We start from the raw sequence: 17814 nt of genomic DNA on the forward strand, positions 1-17814 counted from the left end.
GATAGACTGCATTAACAACCAGATTAGCGTGTAACCAATGTCCAAAAAATCAAAACCGATTGCGTTAAAAAATACTTAAAGGAGAAAATAAGACGTGGTCGTAGTGGTCTAGAACTATGTTAAGTAGCTAACTTAAACTTCAACAGTCGGGACCCATTAGGTACTAAGAATTTTGAGCTGCTCGCGATTTTAGTGGGGTCTGACTGTTGAAGTTTAACTTGGCTACTTAACAGAGTTCTAGAACGCAGTCGGCTTTGATTATTTTAAATTTATTGTTTTATTTCATACTTTTTTGCTATTTCTGCGAAAACGGTAAATAAAAACACATGACTTGTATGTATTCTTGTAATTCGTTTTTAAATTCCTTCATTTAAATACCCTACTCGATAGGTTAGAATAATTTTTTTTTTTGAAGACTCGCAATTTGGCGCTAAAAATCCGCCATTTTATGTTTTACTAATTTAATGTACCCAGTGTCACTCGTGTCATTAAGACAATCCAATGACGTATCATTTATTAAAATCGGTTTATCCGTTGGGTAGTTACGAGAGGACATAAGAATAGATATATACATACATACGGGTCAAGCACATAACCCTCCTTCTTCGCAGTCGGGTAATTAAAAGAGAATCACGTACCAGGATGAAACTTCTTCGCTATGATTTCTTTAGCAGATGGGATGCCTATACGACTTTAGTAGCACAAATGGTGCGTGATTAAATTTCCTCGACTGTATTATAAATATTTAGGTTTATCTTACCGCTATCAAAAGTAATTGAATTATCTGGACGGTTTCCATCATCGACTAATGCAACTTGTACACGTGTATTGTGTATTTCAAAACACTGTCAATATTTCACTTTATTGCATTGCAAATCCAATACATCAATAAATTCATCCAGTTCTTTTTCAGGGGGTAACTTATAATAACACTGACGAAGCGATTCTGTCTCAACAGGTGATTTAGTAAAAGATGAAAATGAAAGGGTAAGCTACATAATAAATGTCAGTTGTGCAGGGCAAATTGAATTGGCTGCTTGGGTCTACTTTTATTAAAAATGACGGTAGGATTCATAATACATAATGATGTACCTACCCTCCTCAGTTTTAAATTAAAATTAAAACTTTTAATGCAATAACGATTATAGTAATATTTTTATTGTTCTTGAACTCAAGAAGAATGTCTATCTTTAAGAAATTCACGTATGTACCTAAGTACAATAAAAAACTCATTATTTTGCTTACATTATGTATTTTAATCAAGTTGCATTATAATAATATACTTAACAGGTTTTCAATTAATATACAATGAAGTCAAAAATGTATATAATATTGTAGCGGAAAAGCGCGTGTCTCCAAGAGTGATGTTTTTGGTGAAGGAGATAGCAAAGAAAAGAAAAAGAAAGAAAGTTATTTTCATTGATAAATCTGTAATAGGCTTAAAAATTTAGTACGAAAAAGTAGTGAAATGGTACTTTAAGATAATAAAATAATTATTTATGCACAAAATCAAATAAAAATATTTACATATTTATATAATGAATAGTCGATATCAAATTAGTTTACCTCTAGGTAGGTACTTACTTAAGAAATAATTTTAAAATTGTTGTTTTTAATAATTATTTGTATACATGAATGTAAATTGTGTTGATTGCAAATTAAAAAACTAAATAAATATAAAATCAAAATTCTTATGAACATCAAACAAAAAAATCGCTAAATAGGTCCTTAATAAAATATTAGATCACAATCAAAAGTGAATAAAAAGTTCAAACCAATGCGGTCATATCCATCCATGTTACTAATTAAAATAAAAATAAAAACGTACCTATGCAATTCTGAAAGTAAATTATTTGATAGGTCAAAAACTGGCTAAATACTTTTATATAAAGATAGAAAGAACTAAAGCAGAGGTGTAAGGAGACCAATTTATTTTAAGCACTAGAAAAATAAATTCAAGTAACGGTAACAGTTTTATTCAATCACGAACCTATAAAAATTGATTTATTTAATTAATTCCATAGAATTATTAGTTGTGTACAGAGTACCTACAGAACGAATAAAATAAAAAAACTGGTTCACATTAAAACCGGTTAAACAAAATAAAAAAAAACGTATTTGATAGTTAATGAAAAAGGAAAACTGGTTCGTTGATAAAAAAAAAACAAACAAAAACACGAGAAGTACAAATAATTTAAATATTTCAGTGTCAAAAAGAAATAATTTAGTACTTTAAAAAAAGGTGGCCAATATTAATATCCGCCCGACCGGGGATCAAACCTAGGACCTTAAGTTATCTAATCAGGTTCTCTGACCATTTCACTATCCGGCCGCCCAATGCAATCTGCAATTTATTAAAAATTAATCCAAGGTGATGTTGCACTGGAGGCTCCACCTCCTGCGCTGCTACCACTAGCAGTATTATAGTTGCTTTTAATATCATCACCTTTATCAAAGGTATCATTACCACTGTCAGATTTGATACCGCTGTCATCCACTACATCAGATTTGTTACTTATTTTTTCCTGTTACTTAATTTTACAACTTTCCTCAAACTTATTGTTATACCGCTGTCATTTCCAATATTGCGTATACCACTGCTTTCATTATCATTGTCACCATCCCCTATGGTACTTTCTTCTGTAGAATCTCCATCTAATTGTGTATTGGTATCTACTTTTTCATTATTATTGACATGATCAGAAGTAAGTTTATCATGTCTATGGTTACGACGACGTCGTTGAAGTTGCCTTGTAGTTACAGCACTTGCTGGTCTAGTAACTTCCTCATAACTAGGCAGGGGCTGTTCGGTGGCTCCCATATTGTGTATTACTATGTCCTCTGGGTAAATTCTGTTAATTTCTCTATCGAAACATTTCTCACACAAACCTCGGCATAGACAGATTAAGAAAAACAATATTATGGCCACCAAACACTGAAAAAGATAAGTTATTATTAAACGACCATGGTACATGGTTACAGTTCATTGATAGGGATATTTGCATCATTATAGCTTAATCAATCATTTATTATAATATAAATATTATTATATTAATAATAATTATATTATTACACGGTATTCTATTTCACGGTATAACGCGAAGCTAGAAAATATATTGTTATAATATGGCAATGTTGTTTTACGTATATTATTTGTAGCAACACTAGGTTACCTAAGTAACTAGAAAAAAACTTGTCTGTCGTGTGCCTTCCGAAATATAATACTCGTACTACAGTTATAAAATTGTTTCTCTTCGATCTCCTCGCACCTAGTCATAATATCCACATCATAATATGGTAGCAGAAGCGTAAAAACAACGGTGCAGGTGAATTGAAAGATTCGTTAGTACCGAGGAAAGATGGAATCTGAAATTGCCGGGTCTAGTTTAAAATTAACCGGAAGTAATAATTGGCCGACATGGAAGTTTCAAATAAAGGTAATCCTGAAAGGGAGAGGATTGTACGAACTGGTAACGGGCAAATTGGTGAAACCGGCAGAAACTGAAAAACCGGAACTGTTAAAGCAATGGATGAAAAATGATGCCAAAGCCCAAGAACTGCTAGTCACTCGAATGGATTAGGGACCGCTTTCGCATTTACTATCATGTGAAACAGCGAAAGAGATTTGGACAAAATTAAATACGGTCTACCAGAAAGAATCCGAGGTGAGCGTTCATTTGTTACAACAAAAATTCTTTTCTCTCGAGTACGAAAACGAGTCAATGTCAGATTTCTTTTCAAAAATTGAGCATATCCAGACGAAGTTGAAAGAGTGTAAAGAGCTTGTCTCTGATAATATGGTTATAACTAATATATGAATGGCACTGCCAGAGTCATACAAACATTTCAGATCTGCGTGGGAGTCCGTGTCCAGTGAGAAACAAACCCTAGCTGAGATGACCTCTAGATTGCTTATAGTAGAGGAAGAGAGAATGCCAAAATAGGTGGATGAAATAGTGTTAAAAGTACAGAAACTTTTTGGTAAAGCTAGAAGAGAGCAGAGAGACAAAAGTGGAGACAGAAATTGTTTTTATTGCAAGAAATATGGACATAAGGCAAGGGACTGTTGGTTCAGGAAAGAGAAAAAGATTAAGGTACAAATTACAACAGGAAAGAAAAATGTCACGATGCGTTTATAGGAACACAGAAGAAAGAGAAAGTGAAGAGAGAAGACTGGTGCCTGGACACGGGCACCAGTCCACGGGGCAAGTGAGCACATGAGCTGGGATAGAAACTTGTTCGAGATCCTTCAGTTAAAAACGGACCTGGGTAAAGTAACCGTAGGTGACGGAAACGAGGTAGCTATAGAAGGTATTGGTTCAAATAAATGGAATATCTGTCTTGCTCCTCCGCCAAATAGTGAGGCGAAGTCGTGCGAATCAGCTACGTTTGAGTTGGAAAAAATGTTTTTTCATGCAATTTAACCCGCCCTCCCTCCACATAAAAAACGTAAATAACCAACGCAAACGTAACTGAACCCACCACCAAGAGAACCACCACCACCATAACCATAACAAGATCCCGCGGGATCAAAGATGGTCAGGTTAGAGCCATAGCTAAAAGAAAAAATAAAATGTTTACGATTAATTTTTTAAACCTGTATCAAAAAACGGAAGCAGCAACAAAAGTGGAATGCCACTTTGCAAAACAAAATTTTGACGCTGTTAAAATGGCATTCAATTTTTGCTTATCAAATTTTTTCCTATGTAAAGCGTATACTCGAATAAATATAAAATATGTATCTGAAAGTGAGAATATAGTGTGTGAGAAATGTTTATTAGGAAAACAACATCGTGAAATGGTCAGAATTCATTCATAATCATATTATCATAATGTTCATAAAGTTCACCCAGAAATTTTTTCAATTTTGAGATACGGGCTTTTTAGGGTTCCGTAGCCAAAATGGCAAAAACGGAACCTTTTTAGTTTCGCCATGTCTGATTGTCTGTCTGTCCGTCCGCGGCTTTGATCAGGGACTATCAATGCTAGAAAGCTGTTATTTTGCACGAATATAAATGTATAAACAGTGCCGAAAAATGGTACAATAAAAAAATCACCCAATCATCCAATCTTGTAGTGTGGGGTATCGTTGGAAAGGTCTTTTAAAACCATTAGAGGGTCACCTTAACGATTTTTCGATTCAGTGATTGTTTGCAAAATATTCAACTTTAAAGTAAAAAAAAAAACATTAAAATCGAGGGTCCCTCCCTCCTTTAAAATCTAAACCGCTAGGTGGAAAAACTTGAAAAAATTCAGGATGGTAGTAAGTATATCAAACTTACAAGGAAAACTATAACGTTTAAGTTTTCTTGAGAATTATTAGTAGTTCAAGAGTAAATAGCAGCCTAAGGTATAAAATATACCTAAACTATGGAAGATTCCGTATAAAATACGAAATCGTTATAAAAATATTACTATTTTTTTTCGAAATGGCTACGGAACCGTATTTCAGGTGTGTCCGACACGCTCTTGGCCGGTATTTTCATAGTAGTGACAATTGAGTGACGATATGCCACTTTTACTGCAGGCTCTGCTAAGGGGGCTCCTAGACGGGCCATATTTTCACTGCAATATGTGGCCGGCAACTATTGGTGTCCCTGTCTAACATGTGAGTAAGAGAGGGACACCAATAGTTGCCGGCCACAAATTGCAGTGAAAATATAGCCCGGCTAGGAAGCCCCTTAACGCGGTACAAACTGTGCGAGTTCACTTTCAAAACTAAAATGGGCATACATACAACCACCTATATACAAAATAAATGAATCAAACTCGGTTTGTTTGCGATAGCCATAAATTATCCTGTTTTGTGGTGACTAAAGTCTCAATAAAGTATATTATTTCAAAATTTCAAACGAATTGACTCAACAAAAAAAAAATCTATATAATATTGACTCTGACTGACTGACTGACTGACTGACTTATAGATCCATCCATGCACAGCCCAAGAAACTTGAAATTTCGATTATATGTGCCTTAACCTGTCCTCTCCCAGAGGCACAAATTTGTGCCGAAATTCCTTTGATCCTGTTATCCTGGGAGATGACAGATTAACAGGTGTAGACGCGCACTAAGAAAGGATTTTTCGAAATTTCCCCTGCCCTAACCGTCCGTAACCATAAATATTTGAGACTTAAAATTTGCCAGATACACAGGCAGACAACGGCACAGGTGAAACTAAATAAAAGCTTGTAAAAAGAGAAACGAGCTGTCGGTAGGCCTCCAACAAAATGCAGCGACGACCTGGTTAAGATCGCGGGATCGCGGTGGATGCGGAAAGCACAAGACCGGTCTGAGTGGAGAGCCTTGGGGGAGGCCTATGTCCAGCAGTGGACGTCTTTCGTCTGATGATGATGATGATGAAAAAGAGAAACAATGCATATTTTTACTTACCATTATTCCCATTACACGCACTGCATAAGGCAAATTATTATCCATTTTTGATGTTTTATATTTATATGTAATTATTTACCTATATTTTTTTTGTGATAATACAAAATGAGACTTAGGTTATTTGGGATGAGTAAGTTAATTATGCTGCAATCGTAACTGACAACCTAATTTCATGCTTTTTTTTAATAAGTGGGTAGAAACTATTCAAATGCCACTCAGTGCAATGCAAAAATTTTATTGGCTTCTATATAATACTTCGTTTCTTATAGCATTAGAAAAAGGGTAAACAATCTTGACGAGTCTTCTTATTGAAAAACTTTTTAAAGAACAGTAACTATTACTTATGATAGCAAAAGAATGTAAATGATCATTATGTCCTTGTCAATTGTTACATATATGCTGCGACTTATTTTTCAAAAATGTTTTTCAAAAAAAGACACGTCAAGATCGCATACGTTCTTTCTAATGCTAAAAAACGAAGTATAAGGCCGGCCGCACACAGCCGGAGTATCTCTCTGAATTCATAATAATAATATGAATTCAGAAAGCACGGAAATGCATACAATTTCACTATTCACCACACATATTCTGATTTTTTTCAGATTGATCTGTCAGAATTACACTGACGAGCGTTATGAATTCCGATTCTAATTTTTAATATTATGAATTCAGAACGCACGGCTTTCCATATATTTCTAAATGACCGCACACACATACTAAAATCAGGGTTATCTAATGATTCGCCGACTATTTTTAGGCAGATTATTGATTGCAAGACAACGTTTCGCCGAGTAACGGTACGCCGATGAATTTGTACGCAGATGTATTGTTTCGCAGACTAACCTTTCGTAACTCAACCTTTAGCAGACCATTTACTTGCCATATGAGTCAGTAAGCCGAACAACTATTCTATTAATCACTACACATTTTGCACGTTTGGTCAAACAACCTTTCGCTTTTGTAACGGTTTTGTAACGGTGGAGTGCGCATATCAACTTTTTGCATCTTTTCGTTTCGCATGGGGAATGGCATTCAATACCGCGAATATGTGTGGATTACACTATGGCGTCATTGGCATTTTTACACGCCGTGCTGACCGCGCATTCTTTATAATTTTCTTATGTACCCTCATAAGTTTGAAACGAATAACGCAAGTAAAAAATTTTTGACCGTCATTTGTATTTATTTTATATTGGAGACTGAACAAACCAAGTCGCGATGCTAGCAGTTCGGTTCTGGCACATCGCCGGCCGCTACCGCGGCACGCTCGCTTCGCTCGCTCCGCACGTTCGTTGTTGGTCGCATTTCTACCCAACACTCCTCGCTAACGCTCGCATCTCGTCGTCGCACCTAACTACATCTTGAGAACAGCTAGTATTATAATAGTCAACTCAGTAAAATCCTACTTGTCGTTTGGCCGATTTTATCTACGCAGATTACGAAACAAAAATCAACTGAACATTAAATCTACTTACCTATATAATAACTCTGCTTATCGTGTCTCGACGAACAGTTAAATCGACTGAACATTAACCCCCCCCCCCCTTTCGAACCTCACGTGATTAATGGATGGCCCCAAGATAAAATTTAATATTAAGTACCTTTAAGTTAGATAAAATAGAAACAGAGAATAAGTTATCGGTCATTAAAATTTCTTTATTTCTGTAAAAAATAAAGTGAGTGTAAATATAATTTATTTTATTTCTATTTTTGCCTCACATTCACATCTTATTTTTTATATTTTTATAAATTATTTCACAATATCTTTCGCTTACTGTAAAGTAAGAACAGTATAAAAAAACATTCATACGATTTATAATTTGTAATAATATAATTCATCGCAATTTTTTTAACAGAATTCGCTATAAATCAGTCATTTGTACACAAAAACATAATTTACACTAAACTAAAATCATGAAACATCAATAAAATCATTTACAGTTTGATTTTTGTATTACCTACAACAATGTTGGTGAGTTATGTTACAACAAATTAAGATCTAAACACATTGACTAACGTTAAAATCATTAAAATACATACAAAAGCGACCTTTTCTCTTTTAAGGACCTTTACAAGTCTACCTTTGCGTAAACAATTTTAACATATAAACATGATAATTCAGATACTTATAATTATGTTAATAATTTAATTGGTCATTAAATAAAATTAAAAAAAAGTTCTCAATAGAAGAAGAAAAGGCTATGTCATGACATGAAGAAGTGAAAGAAGAGCAATAATATTGGTCACGTTAGTAACTAAAATAAATAAAGATGTCGAAAACAAAACAAAATATTGAGTTTAAAAAACATGCTAAATTTTTCATTGCAAGGTGAGATTAAAATAATTTAAGAAAATGAAAATAAGAAATAGCGCCAGTTCAGTTAACAATGTATGTAACTTATATCAAAATTAGAACTCTTTCTTTGGTGGTCAATTCATGCGCTTCTTAACTAAGAAAATTTAAAAATAATGTACAAGCTTGTGTAGTACAAGTTTTGCTTACTTAGTTTGGGACTAGGTCATTTGGTGTCAAGTGTCCCAAGCCATTTATTTTATTTTAGCTATTTAATGAACAAACACACAACGACAATGTTAAAAAGGTGATGGTGCCCTGTATTCACCTCCTACGCTGCTGCTAGTAGAAGTGTCAAGTCTGCTATTAAAACTCGTATCAAATTTATTACCAGTATCATTACATTACCGCTACCAGACTTAACACCACTATCATCTGTAGAATTATTACCCTTTTCATTCCCACTATTTTCCCCAATATTTTATGTGCCGCTGATTCCAAAATTACGAGTGCCACAGTCGCTATCTTCCTGTAGACTCTTCATCTAATTGTATATCGGTACTCTGGGAACTTGGATCCTCCTTATGGGTGGGCTAATCCTGCCTCTAACATAACAGTAGAAATCATAATATACCGTTGGGTATACCATGGGGTATACCGTTGGGTATACCACGGGGTATACCGTTGGGTATACCATGGGGTATACCGTTGGGTATACCATGGGGTATGCCGTTGGGTATACCATGGGGTATGCCGTTGGGTATACCGTTGGGTATACCATGGGGTATACCGTTGGGTATACCATGGGGTATACCGTTGGGTATAACATGGGGTATACCGTTGGGTATAGGATTATTTCCTTCCTGGTGTCGTTCTCTGGGAACTTGGATCATTCCTATGGGTGGCCTATTCCGGTCTCTGATACCACAGTAGCAATCGTATAGACAGGTGCAGATGTAGACAATGGTTAAACATATTTTTAACAGGATCATCTAAAATAGATAAGTGATAATTAGATAAACCTACCCTATCCTATAAATGCGGAAGTTTGTGGGTGAGTGAGTATATTTGTTACTTCTTCACGCTGGACGGTTAAAGTTAGTCAATAATCTGAATTAAAACATCGGATCTTTTATCCCAATATTCCTACGAGATGGGGATAAAATCTTGAAATAACAACCGGTGGGCTTAGAGTCATGAAATTTGGTATGTAGGTAGCTGGACCTCTGTTATAACACATAAGCTACTTTTTCTCCCGATATTTTTACGGGATAGAGATAAAATCTCAAAATTTCAACCCCTGGCTGTAGAGTTTTGAAATTTTGGACAGTTGTTCTAACACAACCTTAATGAAGACCACAATATAAATTCTAAAAAATCCCAGGGGAATTTTTCAAAATCTCGGAAATTCAATACAATACAATGCAATAACTCTTTATTGCACACCAACACAGCAAGCAGTACAGAAAAACAGGTATATACACAGAGACTTTCTGAGGTAAGCAATAGGCGGCCTTATCACTTCAGACCGATCTCTTCCAGGAAACCTTTACAATGGAATGGATGGAGAAGTAAGGAATAAATTTTAGCAGGTGGTGAATTTACATTACATTACAGCATTCAATTGTAACTACGAGGCCGAAAAGTTTACGCGGGCGAAGCTGCGGGTAACCTCTCGTCATCATCATCATTAATTTAAGAGCTTAGCTCTTGTCGGTGGAATAGTCGCCACTCTTTTCTGTTCTCTGCCAGCGTTTTCAGCTCCTGATACGACATGACATTGACTTTTTCCTTGGCTGGATCTATAAATGACCGTCTCGCCCTTCCCCCGCCTCGCCTGCCTTCTATTCGCCCTTCCAAAATAGTTTTTATGTAACTGTCATGTCGTATCAGATGCCCCAGCATATTCCCTCTCCTATGTTCAATCGTCCTCAACAGCCGCCTCTCCTCTTCCACCAACTCTAAAACCTCCTCATTAGCTCCTCATTAGGGTAACCTCTAGTATTCAATAATTAAATGATTCAGGCGCTACTTTTGTAGACGTTTATATTATTGACCTGTGATAATTCATTGTGCTACATGACTTCTTAAGTATACGTTTACTTAATTAATTGAAGTGTTTATTATTTATCACATCAGCTAATGGCACGAAATCTTTTCTCAAATCATCTTTACAATTTGCTGTACAAAAATTTTACATAATAAACATAAAAAAAATGTTCTGTCGTATTGTATGGTATGTACTTACTATTATTTCAAAGGCAGTCACAGGTTCTGTTTCCATTTTGACTGTATAATTCAAAATAATCTTCTTTTTATGTGTTTGTATCAGGTCCAAAATAGCAATTTTTAAATATATTATTAGACGATTAAATTTATTATGCTTAGATCGCAACTGACAATCTTATTTCCTTTTAAACTGTCGTTTTGTAATTTCAAATTATGTGGGTAGATTTTTTTTTAAATACCACTCGTAACTAAGGTGGTGGTGGCTACAAGCAAAATACAGTTCAATTTAGTTAAATCAGCAGCAAGTTTGTCGCAAACAGAGTAAAGGTGCGGCCAAACCGCTGCATAAAAAACGGCGACGGTACGGAATCGCAGTGACGCACTGTATGCGCACCGTTTTTTTTTTGCACGCTTTCCACACCGCTGCTTAAAATATGCAAACGGTGCGGAATCGCAGTGAAGTGCCGTAAACGTTACGACTTTTGTTAGGTAAAGACCTGACGTTTACGGCACGTTACTGCGATTCCATATTTTCAGCAGCGGTGTGGAGAGTATGCGATGAAAACGGTGCGCATACAAGGCGTCACTGTGATTCCGTGCTCTCACCGCTTTTTAAGCAGCGGTGTGGCCGCTGCTTATACACAGGTTAGTTTGATCACTACAATTTTTCGAGATATTTTTGATGCTATATTTGTATCATTTATAAACATTATTTTAGAGACTCTTGTAACAAAATTAAATGTTATTCAAACGTACATAAAGTTCATAATGGTTTAACCCTTTTTTTGTGGTTCAAATTCAGGCCTTGTTTAACGACTAGAACAAACAAATTGCGTTTTAACTGCAACGTTATGCAATAAATACGTTTAATATAGATGTTTTGCATAAAACAATCATTACATACCTGTTTGTATAAATTAACGAAAATTATGTTATTGGCAACATAAGAAACTAAATAGTAAATGAATTAAAATTGTTTAAAATTGTACGTAATGGACAACAAATAAAAAAAACTTCAATCACTTCACTATAAAAATAATTTATTTCGTTCACTACGAGTACATTTATTAACAAACACAAAATTGTTTTGTTTTCAGGTACATTAAATCAGATAGTGACTTAGCAAAAAAGTGACAAAACGCGTAAATATTTATTATGTCAAATTTGTCCATGAGTAGTAATAATTATGTCATTTCTTAAATATATTTTTTTAATTGTTCCTATTAAAATTTTTGATTTATTTAAAAAGTTAATGCGAAATAAATAACAATATATATAAAAAAATCATGATGTTGGTAACAGGATTCGTGATAGTAGTAAACAATTATATATTAAACTCCAATATAGACACTTTGTATTCAGAATGCAATGCAATTAGTTTTAACACGTGTATCTGCCCTTTTTTAATATCCTTCGCAACTAAATATAGAATTAGAAATACTTCCTAAAGATAAAATGTTAGGTACTAAAGTTAAATAAAAGCACAGATTAAGTTGTCAGTCATTTGATTATTTCTGTAAATTAAAAGTAATATTTTTGTTTACTTTTTTTGCCTCACATTCTCATCTTTTGCTTACTGTTAAGTAAGTACAGTATAAAAAACATTTATACAATTCAAAATTTGTGATTATACCAATATAAATATAAATTTGTATATATTTATAAGCAAAAAAATTCAAAATCATTCGCAATAGCAGTTATTCGTACAAAAACATAACTTATACTAAAATAGGCAAAAACATCATTTACACGACCTTAAAAACAGTTTGTTTTTAATAGTTAAAGCAATATTGGTAAAGTTGTGTACTATATACAAAAAAATAAGATTCCAACACCATTGACTAACGTTAAAATACATACAAAAGTGACTTTCCCCTTAAAGGATATAAAAAAAAAAAAAATAATAAACATTTGAGTAAACAATATTGTTAACATAAAAGCTTGATAAATCAGATAATAATTTTAATAATTTCTTTGGTTATTAAGTAAACAAATAATATTTCCGTTTGTCAAAGTTCTCAATAGAAGAATAGGTATAACATGAAGAAATAAAAGAAGAGCAATAATAATAGATGATGTCGAAAATAAAACAAAATATTGAGTTTAAAACAGAGAACAGAACGGCTACATTTTGCATTCAAAGTTGCATAAAATAACAGAAATAGCGGCAGTTCAGTTAAAACATTTTTACTACATTATTTAGATGTTTAACTTTGTTAAGTTTTTTTTATACCAATATTTGTTGAACGCGTTCTTTGCTGGTTCCAATTCACGCACTGCTTTAGTCAGAAAATGTATAAATAATGAATAACGAACACATAACGAAAATGTTCAATAGATAGTTTGTACTTTAAAAAGTACATTCAGCAGTTATTCTTACGGTTAATTAGTTATTTACAAAGTACGCGAGGACTCAGGAGGATATGGTGATGGTGCCCTGTATTCACCTCCTACGCTGCTGCCACTAGAAGTGTCAAGTCTGCTATTAATATCACCAGTATCATTACCGCTACCAGACTTGACACGACTATCATCTGCAGCATTAGATTTACCCTTTTCATTCTCGCTATTTTCCCCGATCTTCCCTTACCTTTCACTACTATCTTCAGAGTTACTATCTTTTATAGACTACATCTATTCGTATATCGTTATCAAATCTTTCTCTCATTATAAACGATATCATGAGTCACATTATCATGTCTGTACTTTCGACGTCAGTGATGTTGTCTTGTACTTAAATCACTAGCTTGTTTAGTTTCATCGTTGCAGTTCGAAGGATGGTATATATCCTACCTGGTATCGTACTCTGGGAACTTGGAACCCTCTAATGGGTGGTCTAATCCTGTCTCGGATACAACAGAAGCAATCTTAAACACAGCAGCAGATGTAGATACTGATTATACATGTTATTAACAGCAACACCTAAAATAGATAATTAAAGTGATAATTAAATAATATTCAATAATTAAATGATTCGATCAGGTGCTACTTTTGTGGAAGTTTATATTATTGACCCATGATAATTTACTATGTTACAAGATTTCTTTAGTATACGTGTAATACATGTATGTCTTGCTATTCATTTCATTAGGAACCTATTATTAAATCGTGACTATCATTGAAGTTTTAACTATTTTTATTATATCGCATCAGCTAAAGATATTTGCACAAAGGCTTTTCCCAAATATCTTAACAATTTGGAATACTTATATAATTTTTGAATAATAAAAAAAAATGTTTTGTCGTATTAAATGTACTTACTATTATTCCGAAGACAGCCAGCACTACATGTTCAGTTTCCATTTTGTTTGTATGTATAATCCAAAGTAAGCTTCTTTTTTATGTGTTTGTTTCAGTCTAAAATAGCGATTAGATATATAATATCATAGTATTATAAGAGTAAGTTTCTTATGCTGAGATCACTAACAATCTTATTTGGTTTAAAACTGTAATTGTTGTGACTTGAAATAAGTGGGTAGAAAACTTAATACCAGTCGATAAATGTGAGTCCACCTTGGTTCCAAGCAAAATACAGTTCAATTTGGTTAAATCAGCAGCAAGTTTGTTGCAAAAACAAGTAGGTTAGTTCGATCACTACAATTTTACTAAGTAGTAGTATTTTTTGATGCTATATTTGTATGATTTAAAAACATTGTAGCAAATGTCATTCAAACGCACTTAATGTTTGCTGCAAATATTCTTAAACTTACAATGGGTTAACCTTTTTTTGGCGGTTAAAATTCAGATATTGCTTAATGACCAGTACAAATGGACTGCATTACACCTGCAACGTAATCGTTACTGCCGACTGCACACCTCTACACTTGAATCGCAGCCAGCGTGCAGTTTGGGTGCCCTTGTGCCAGCTGCAGTGGAACTGCAAAGAAAAATTTATGTGCAGTCGGCAGCTGCAGTTAAGTTACACTTTAAGTTGCACTGCAGTCTGTCTGTACTAGCCCTGAGTCAGAGAATTATAAATTAGTAACCATATAAATGTGATACTGTAGTACATTGAATTAAAAATTAATCCAAGGTGACGGTGCCCTGGAATCTCCACCTCCTGCGCTGCTACCACTAGCAGTCTCATATATGCTACTAATACTCATATTATCAAGTTTGTCAGTAGTATCATCACCACTACCAGATTTCACGCCGCTATCATCTGCAGCATTAGATTCATTGCCATTTTCGTTGTTACTACTAAATCTTACAACATTATTTTCCCCGAAACTTAAGGTGACATTAAATCTATCATTTTCCGATTCACGTGTATTACTGTTTCCATTCTCATTGCTGCTTTCCCCATTATTGCTGTCTCCTGTAGACTCTCCATCTAATTGTGTATTAATTACACCTCTTTCAATATTATTAACATTATCAGATGCCACGTCATTGTGACTATGGTTTCGACGTCGTCGTCGCCGTCGTCTTGTAGTTAAATCGCTAAGTTGACTAATAGCTTCTTCGTAACTAGGCAGTCGCAGCTCAATTGGTGTCATACTTTGTATATTTCCTGAGGGAACTTCATTTGTCTCTCTGGATGGCCAGATCTTCTCTTTAATCCAGTAGTAGAATTCGTATATCCATTTGCAAATATAGATACCGATAAATAATATTAAACACAGGACCATCTAAAAAAAAAGTTTATTAGTGACGTTTAAGAGTTGAATAATTCAGGGTTACTTTGCGAAAGTCTATAATAAAAGAATATAAATAAACAACGAGGTGTCTTGAAATTTATCTCAAACATTTTAGCAGACAGTTGGGTTAGATGGTTCTGTTTAACATAACACCCTTTAAATACTTTTAACCAGAATTATGGATTCAAACTGAAGTCATCCCTTTGACGCCGAGAACTTGTGTAACATCGAACAATGTATGGAATGGAAACGTTTCAAAATCCTGAAAAACCTTAACAAGAGGTATCAGTCAAGTCATTCTAATTCAACTATTTACTTTACACTCCGGATAAACTAATAAAAATCTGTTAAACACCACAAGTTTAAAAGGTACCTACTGTTAGTTTTTATTAAATTGTTTTATTTTTATTAACCCATCATGTGTCAAAATACTGTCATTTGTTAGTCAACGCATCAGCTGGAATACATTATTATAGACACAGGCCTCACACAAGGATGTCAACATTATATCTCATGGTACCATCAGCCAAATATTTGGTCTACCACCTTAAAGTTGATAATCGTTTGCATGTCATAAAACAGTAATGCCAATAGACGTGTCTGTCAACTTGAAAGTTCGACTTTAGCGACATATTCATTTGATAGGAATTTGTTAAAAACTGATAGACCACTTATTTGGCTGATGGTACACTTACATAAGTTAACAAAAAAAGTTGGCATTTTATCTTACTTATTTACTTACCAATATTCCTAAAACAGCAAGTACTGTATGGTCCATTGTTGGCGTTTTTGTTATTATGCTTTTAAATATAGTTAAACTGTCGATTCAAAATGACAGATATATTTTTAATTCGGTTACAATTATGACTTTTATGCTGGGATAGGGACTAATAATGTTATTTCATTTAAACCTTTTTTTTTTTTAAAGAAGGTATGACTTTAAATAATCGAAATGACACCGGATGCAGCGCAAAGTCAATTTATTTTCGAACAAAATACCGTTAAATTTGGCTAAATTAACAACAGAGTTAGTTGTGACAATAAAAACGTATTAGAGCGAGAGGAAGATCAATTATGCTATACTTTTAGGGTGGCAACATACACTCTGAAATCAGTTTAGGAATTTCGATTCGAAATATCGATTCGGGATATCGAACGCAGAAAATCCATACAAATCTAATGGACCTACCACATATAAGGTGGCCACATACACTCGGAATTCCGTTTAGGAATTTCGATTTGATATTTCCAATCATCCCATACGTCTTAGGCCGAGGCCGCACTACGGCTAAACCGCCGCGGTTTTTAACAGCATGGCTTTGTGAATCAAGTAAACTAATGCAAGCGGCCACAGTGGCGGTTTAAAAGTTACTTGTGTAAAATAGTCACGCGGTTAAAAACCGCGGTGGTTTAGCCGTATAGCGAGGTTGCATATAAATTTATTGTTTTGCGACTTCATGAACTTAGGGTCTTAAAACCATGTTATTTAGATAATTTAATTTTGTTTTTCTGCCATTTCAAAAAAAAACAGTGAAACGCAACTCAGAAGTGCAAATGACTAACTGACTAAGCAAAATATATGATATATTTTGAAATAAATGTGTATTTAATCCTACGTAATAAAAAAACTTAAAATAAAAAATATAGTTTGGGTGTCTATGGTTTTCAATTTCATAATTATTACTTTTTATGTTTAGGTATTATTCCTACTCATAAAGCATTCCCTTTTTTATGGCGTGGGAAGTACACGATATGCATCCTTCTGTTCACATAAATAGAGGGTACAGTACCCGTTGATAAAGATTGCACATCTGTCTTCGGAAAAAGACATTTGGCTGTTAACGACGGTTTCCGAACACTGGCCACCGTCCATCAATCATCGTATCTATTAAGTGACGTTTTATATCAAATGAATACTGCATCTTTGTGGACTTAATTAGTTTACGTTAATTATGACACGAAAACTTCGGATATCTATGGAGAGCTGTTGCAACTACTAGAAAAAGGATATTTCCCTCTTATTCCTAAAGATGCCATCGTACAATTTAAAGTTTTGGGGAGGTTTCAACAACTCTTTATTATATATTTTCATGTAAATGCGTCCGTACTCTATGGCACCTGTACAACGAGCAGTGGGGGCACACTTAAAACGTCACCTTTTCACGTACACGCCAGTGCCTCTGGCGACAAAATGATAGCACTAAATTGACAAAGTGTCAAACTTGGACTTGAAAAATTCAGTCTGTCCGCCATCTTTCCGCT

At 34.2% G+C, this 17814-nt stretch overlaps 3 protein-coding genes across 3 annotated transcripts; all 3 read right to left on the minus strand.

The window, feature by feature from the left end:
* Nucleotides 1-1898: 1898 nt before the first annotated feature.
* Nucleotides 1899-6589, minus strand: LOC141431465 (uncharacterized). The gene is made up of 2 exons (XM_074092652.1): nt 6391-6589; nt 1899-2935 (listed from the first exon to the last, which is right to left on the minus strand). The coding sequence occupies exons 1-2, from the start codon at nt 6433-6435 to the stop codon at nt 2516-2518; spliced, it is 465 nt and encodes a 154-aa protein (XP_073948753.1). The 5' UTR covers nt 6436-6589; the 3' UTR covers nt 1899-2515.
* A 2309-nt stretch (nt 6590-8898) lies between these two features.
* On the minus strand, nt 8899-11181 carry LOC141431466 (uncharacterized). The gene is made up of 2 exons (XM_074092653.1): nt 10932-11181; nt 8899-9675 (listed from the first exon to the last, which is right to left on the minus strand). The coding sequence occupies exons 1-2, from the start codon at nt 10965-10967 to the stop codon at nt 9307-9309; spliced, it is 405 nt and encodes a 134-aa protein (XP_073948754.1). The 5' UTR covers nt 10968-11181; the 3' UTR covers nt 8899-9306.
* A 754-nt stretch (nt 11182-11935) lies between these two features.
* Nucleotides 11936-16485, minus strand: LOC141431467 (uncharacterized). Its single transcript, XM_074092654.1, has 3 exons — nt 16295-16485; nt 14174-15543; nt 11936-13834 (listed from the first exon to the last, which is right to left on the minus strand). The coding sequence occupies exons 1-2, from the start codon at nt 16328-16330 to the stop codon at nt 14929-14931; spliced, it is 651 nt and encodes a 216-aa protein (XP_073948755.1). The 5' UTR covers nt 16331-16485; the 3' UTR covers nt 11936-13834; nt 14174-14928.
* Between the last annotated feature and the right edge of the window lie 1329 nt (nt 16486-17814).

The sequence above is a fragment of the Choristoneura fumiferana genome, chromosome 9 (assembly GCF_025370935.1).
Source record: "Choristoneura fumiferana chromosome 9, NRCan_CFum_1, whole genome shotgun sequence".
Taxonomy (NCBI): domain Eukaryota; kingdom Metazoa; phylum Arthropoda; class Insecta; order Lepidoptera; family Tortricidae; genus Choristoneura; species Choristoneura fumiferana.

Excerpts from the sequence above, each read along its gene's own strand:
- LOC141431467 (XM_074092654.1), bottom strand. The coding sequence starts at position 16,330 with ATGGACCATACAGTACTTGCTGTTTTAGGAATATTG. Across the intron at positions 15,544-16,294 it reads TTGCTGTTTTAGGAATATTG|ATGGTCCTGTGTTTAATATT; the intron begins GTAAGTAAATAA and ends CTTTTTTTTTAG.
- LOC141431465 (XM_074092652.1), bottom strand. The coding sequence starts at position 6,435 with ATGGATAATAATTTGCCTTATGCAGTGCGTGTAATGGGAATAATG. Across the intron at positions 2,936-6,390 it reads TGCGTGTAATGGGAATAATG|TGTTTGGTGGCCATAATATT; the intron begins GTAAGTAAAAAT and ends TATCTTTTTCAG.
- LOC141431466 (XM_074092653.1), bottom strand. The coding sequence starts at position 10,967 with ATGGAAACAGAACCTGTGACTGCCTTTGAAATAATA. Across the intron at positions 9,676-10,931 it reads TGACTGCCTTTGAAATAATA|ATGATCCTGTTAAAAATATG; the intron begins GTAAGTACATAC and ends TATCTATTTTAG.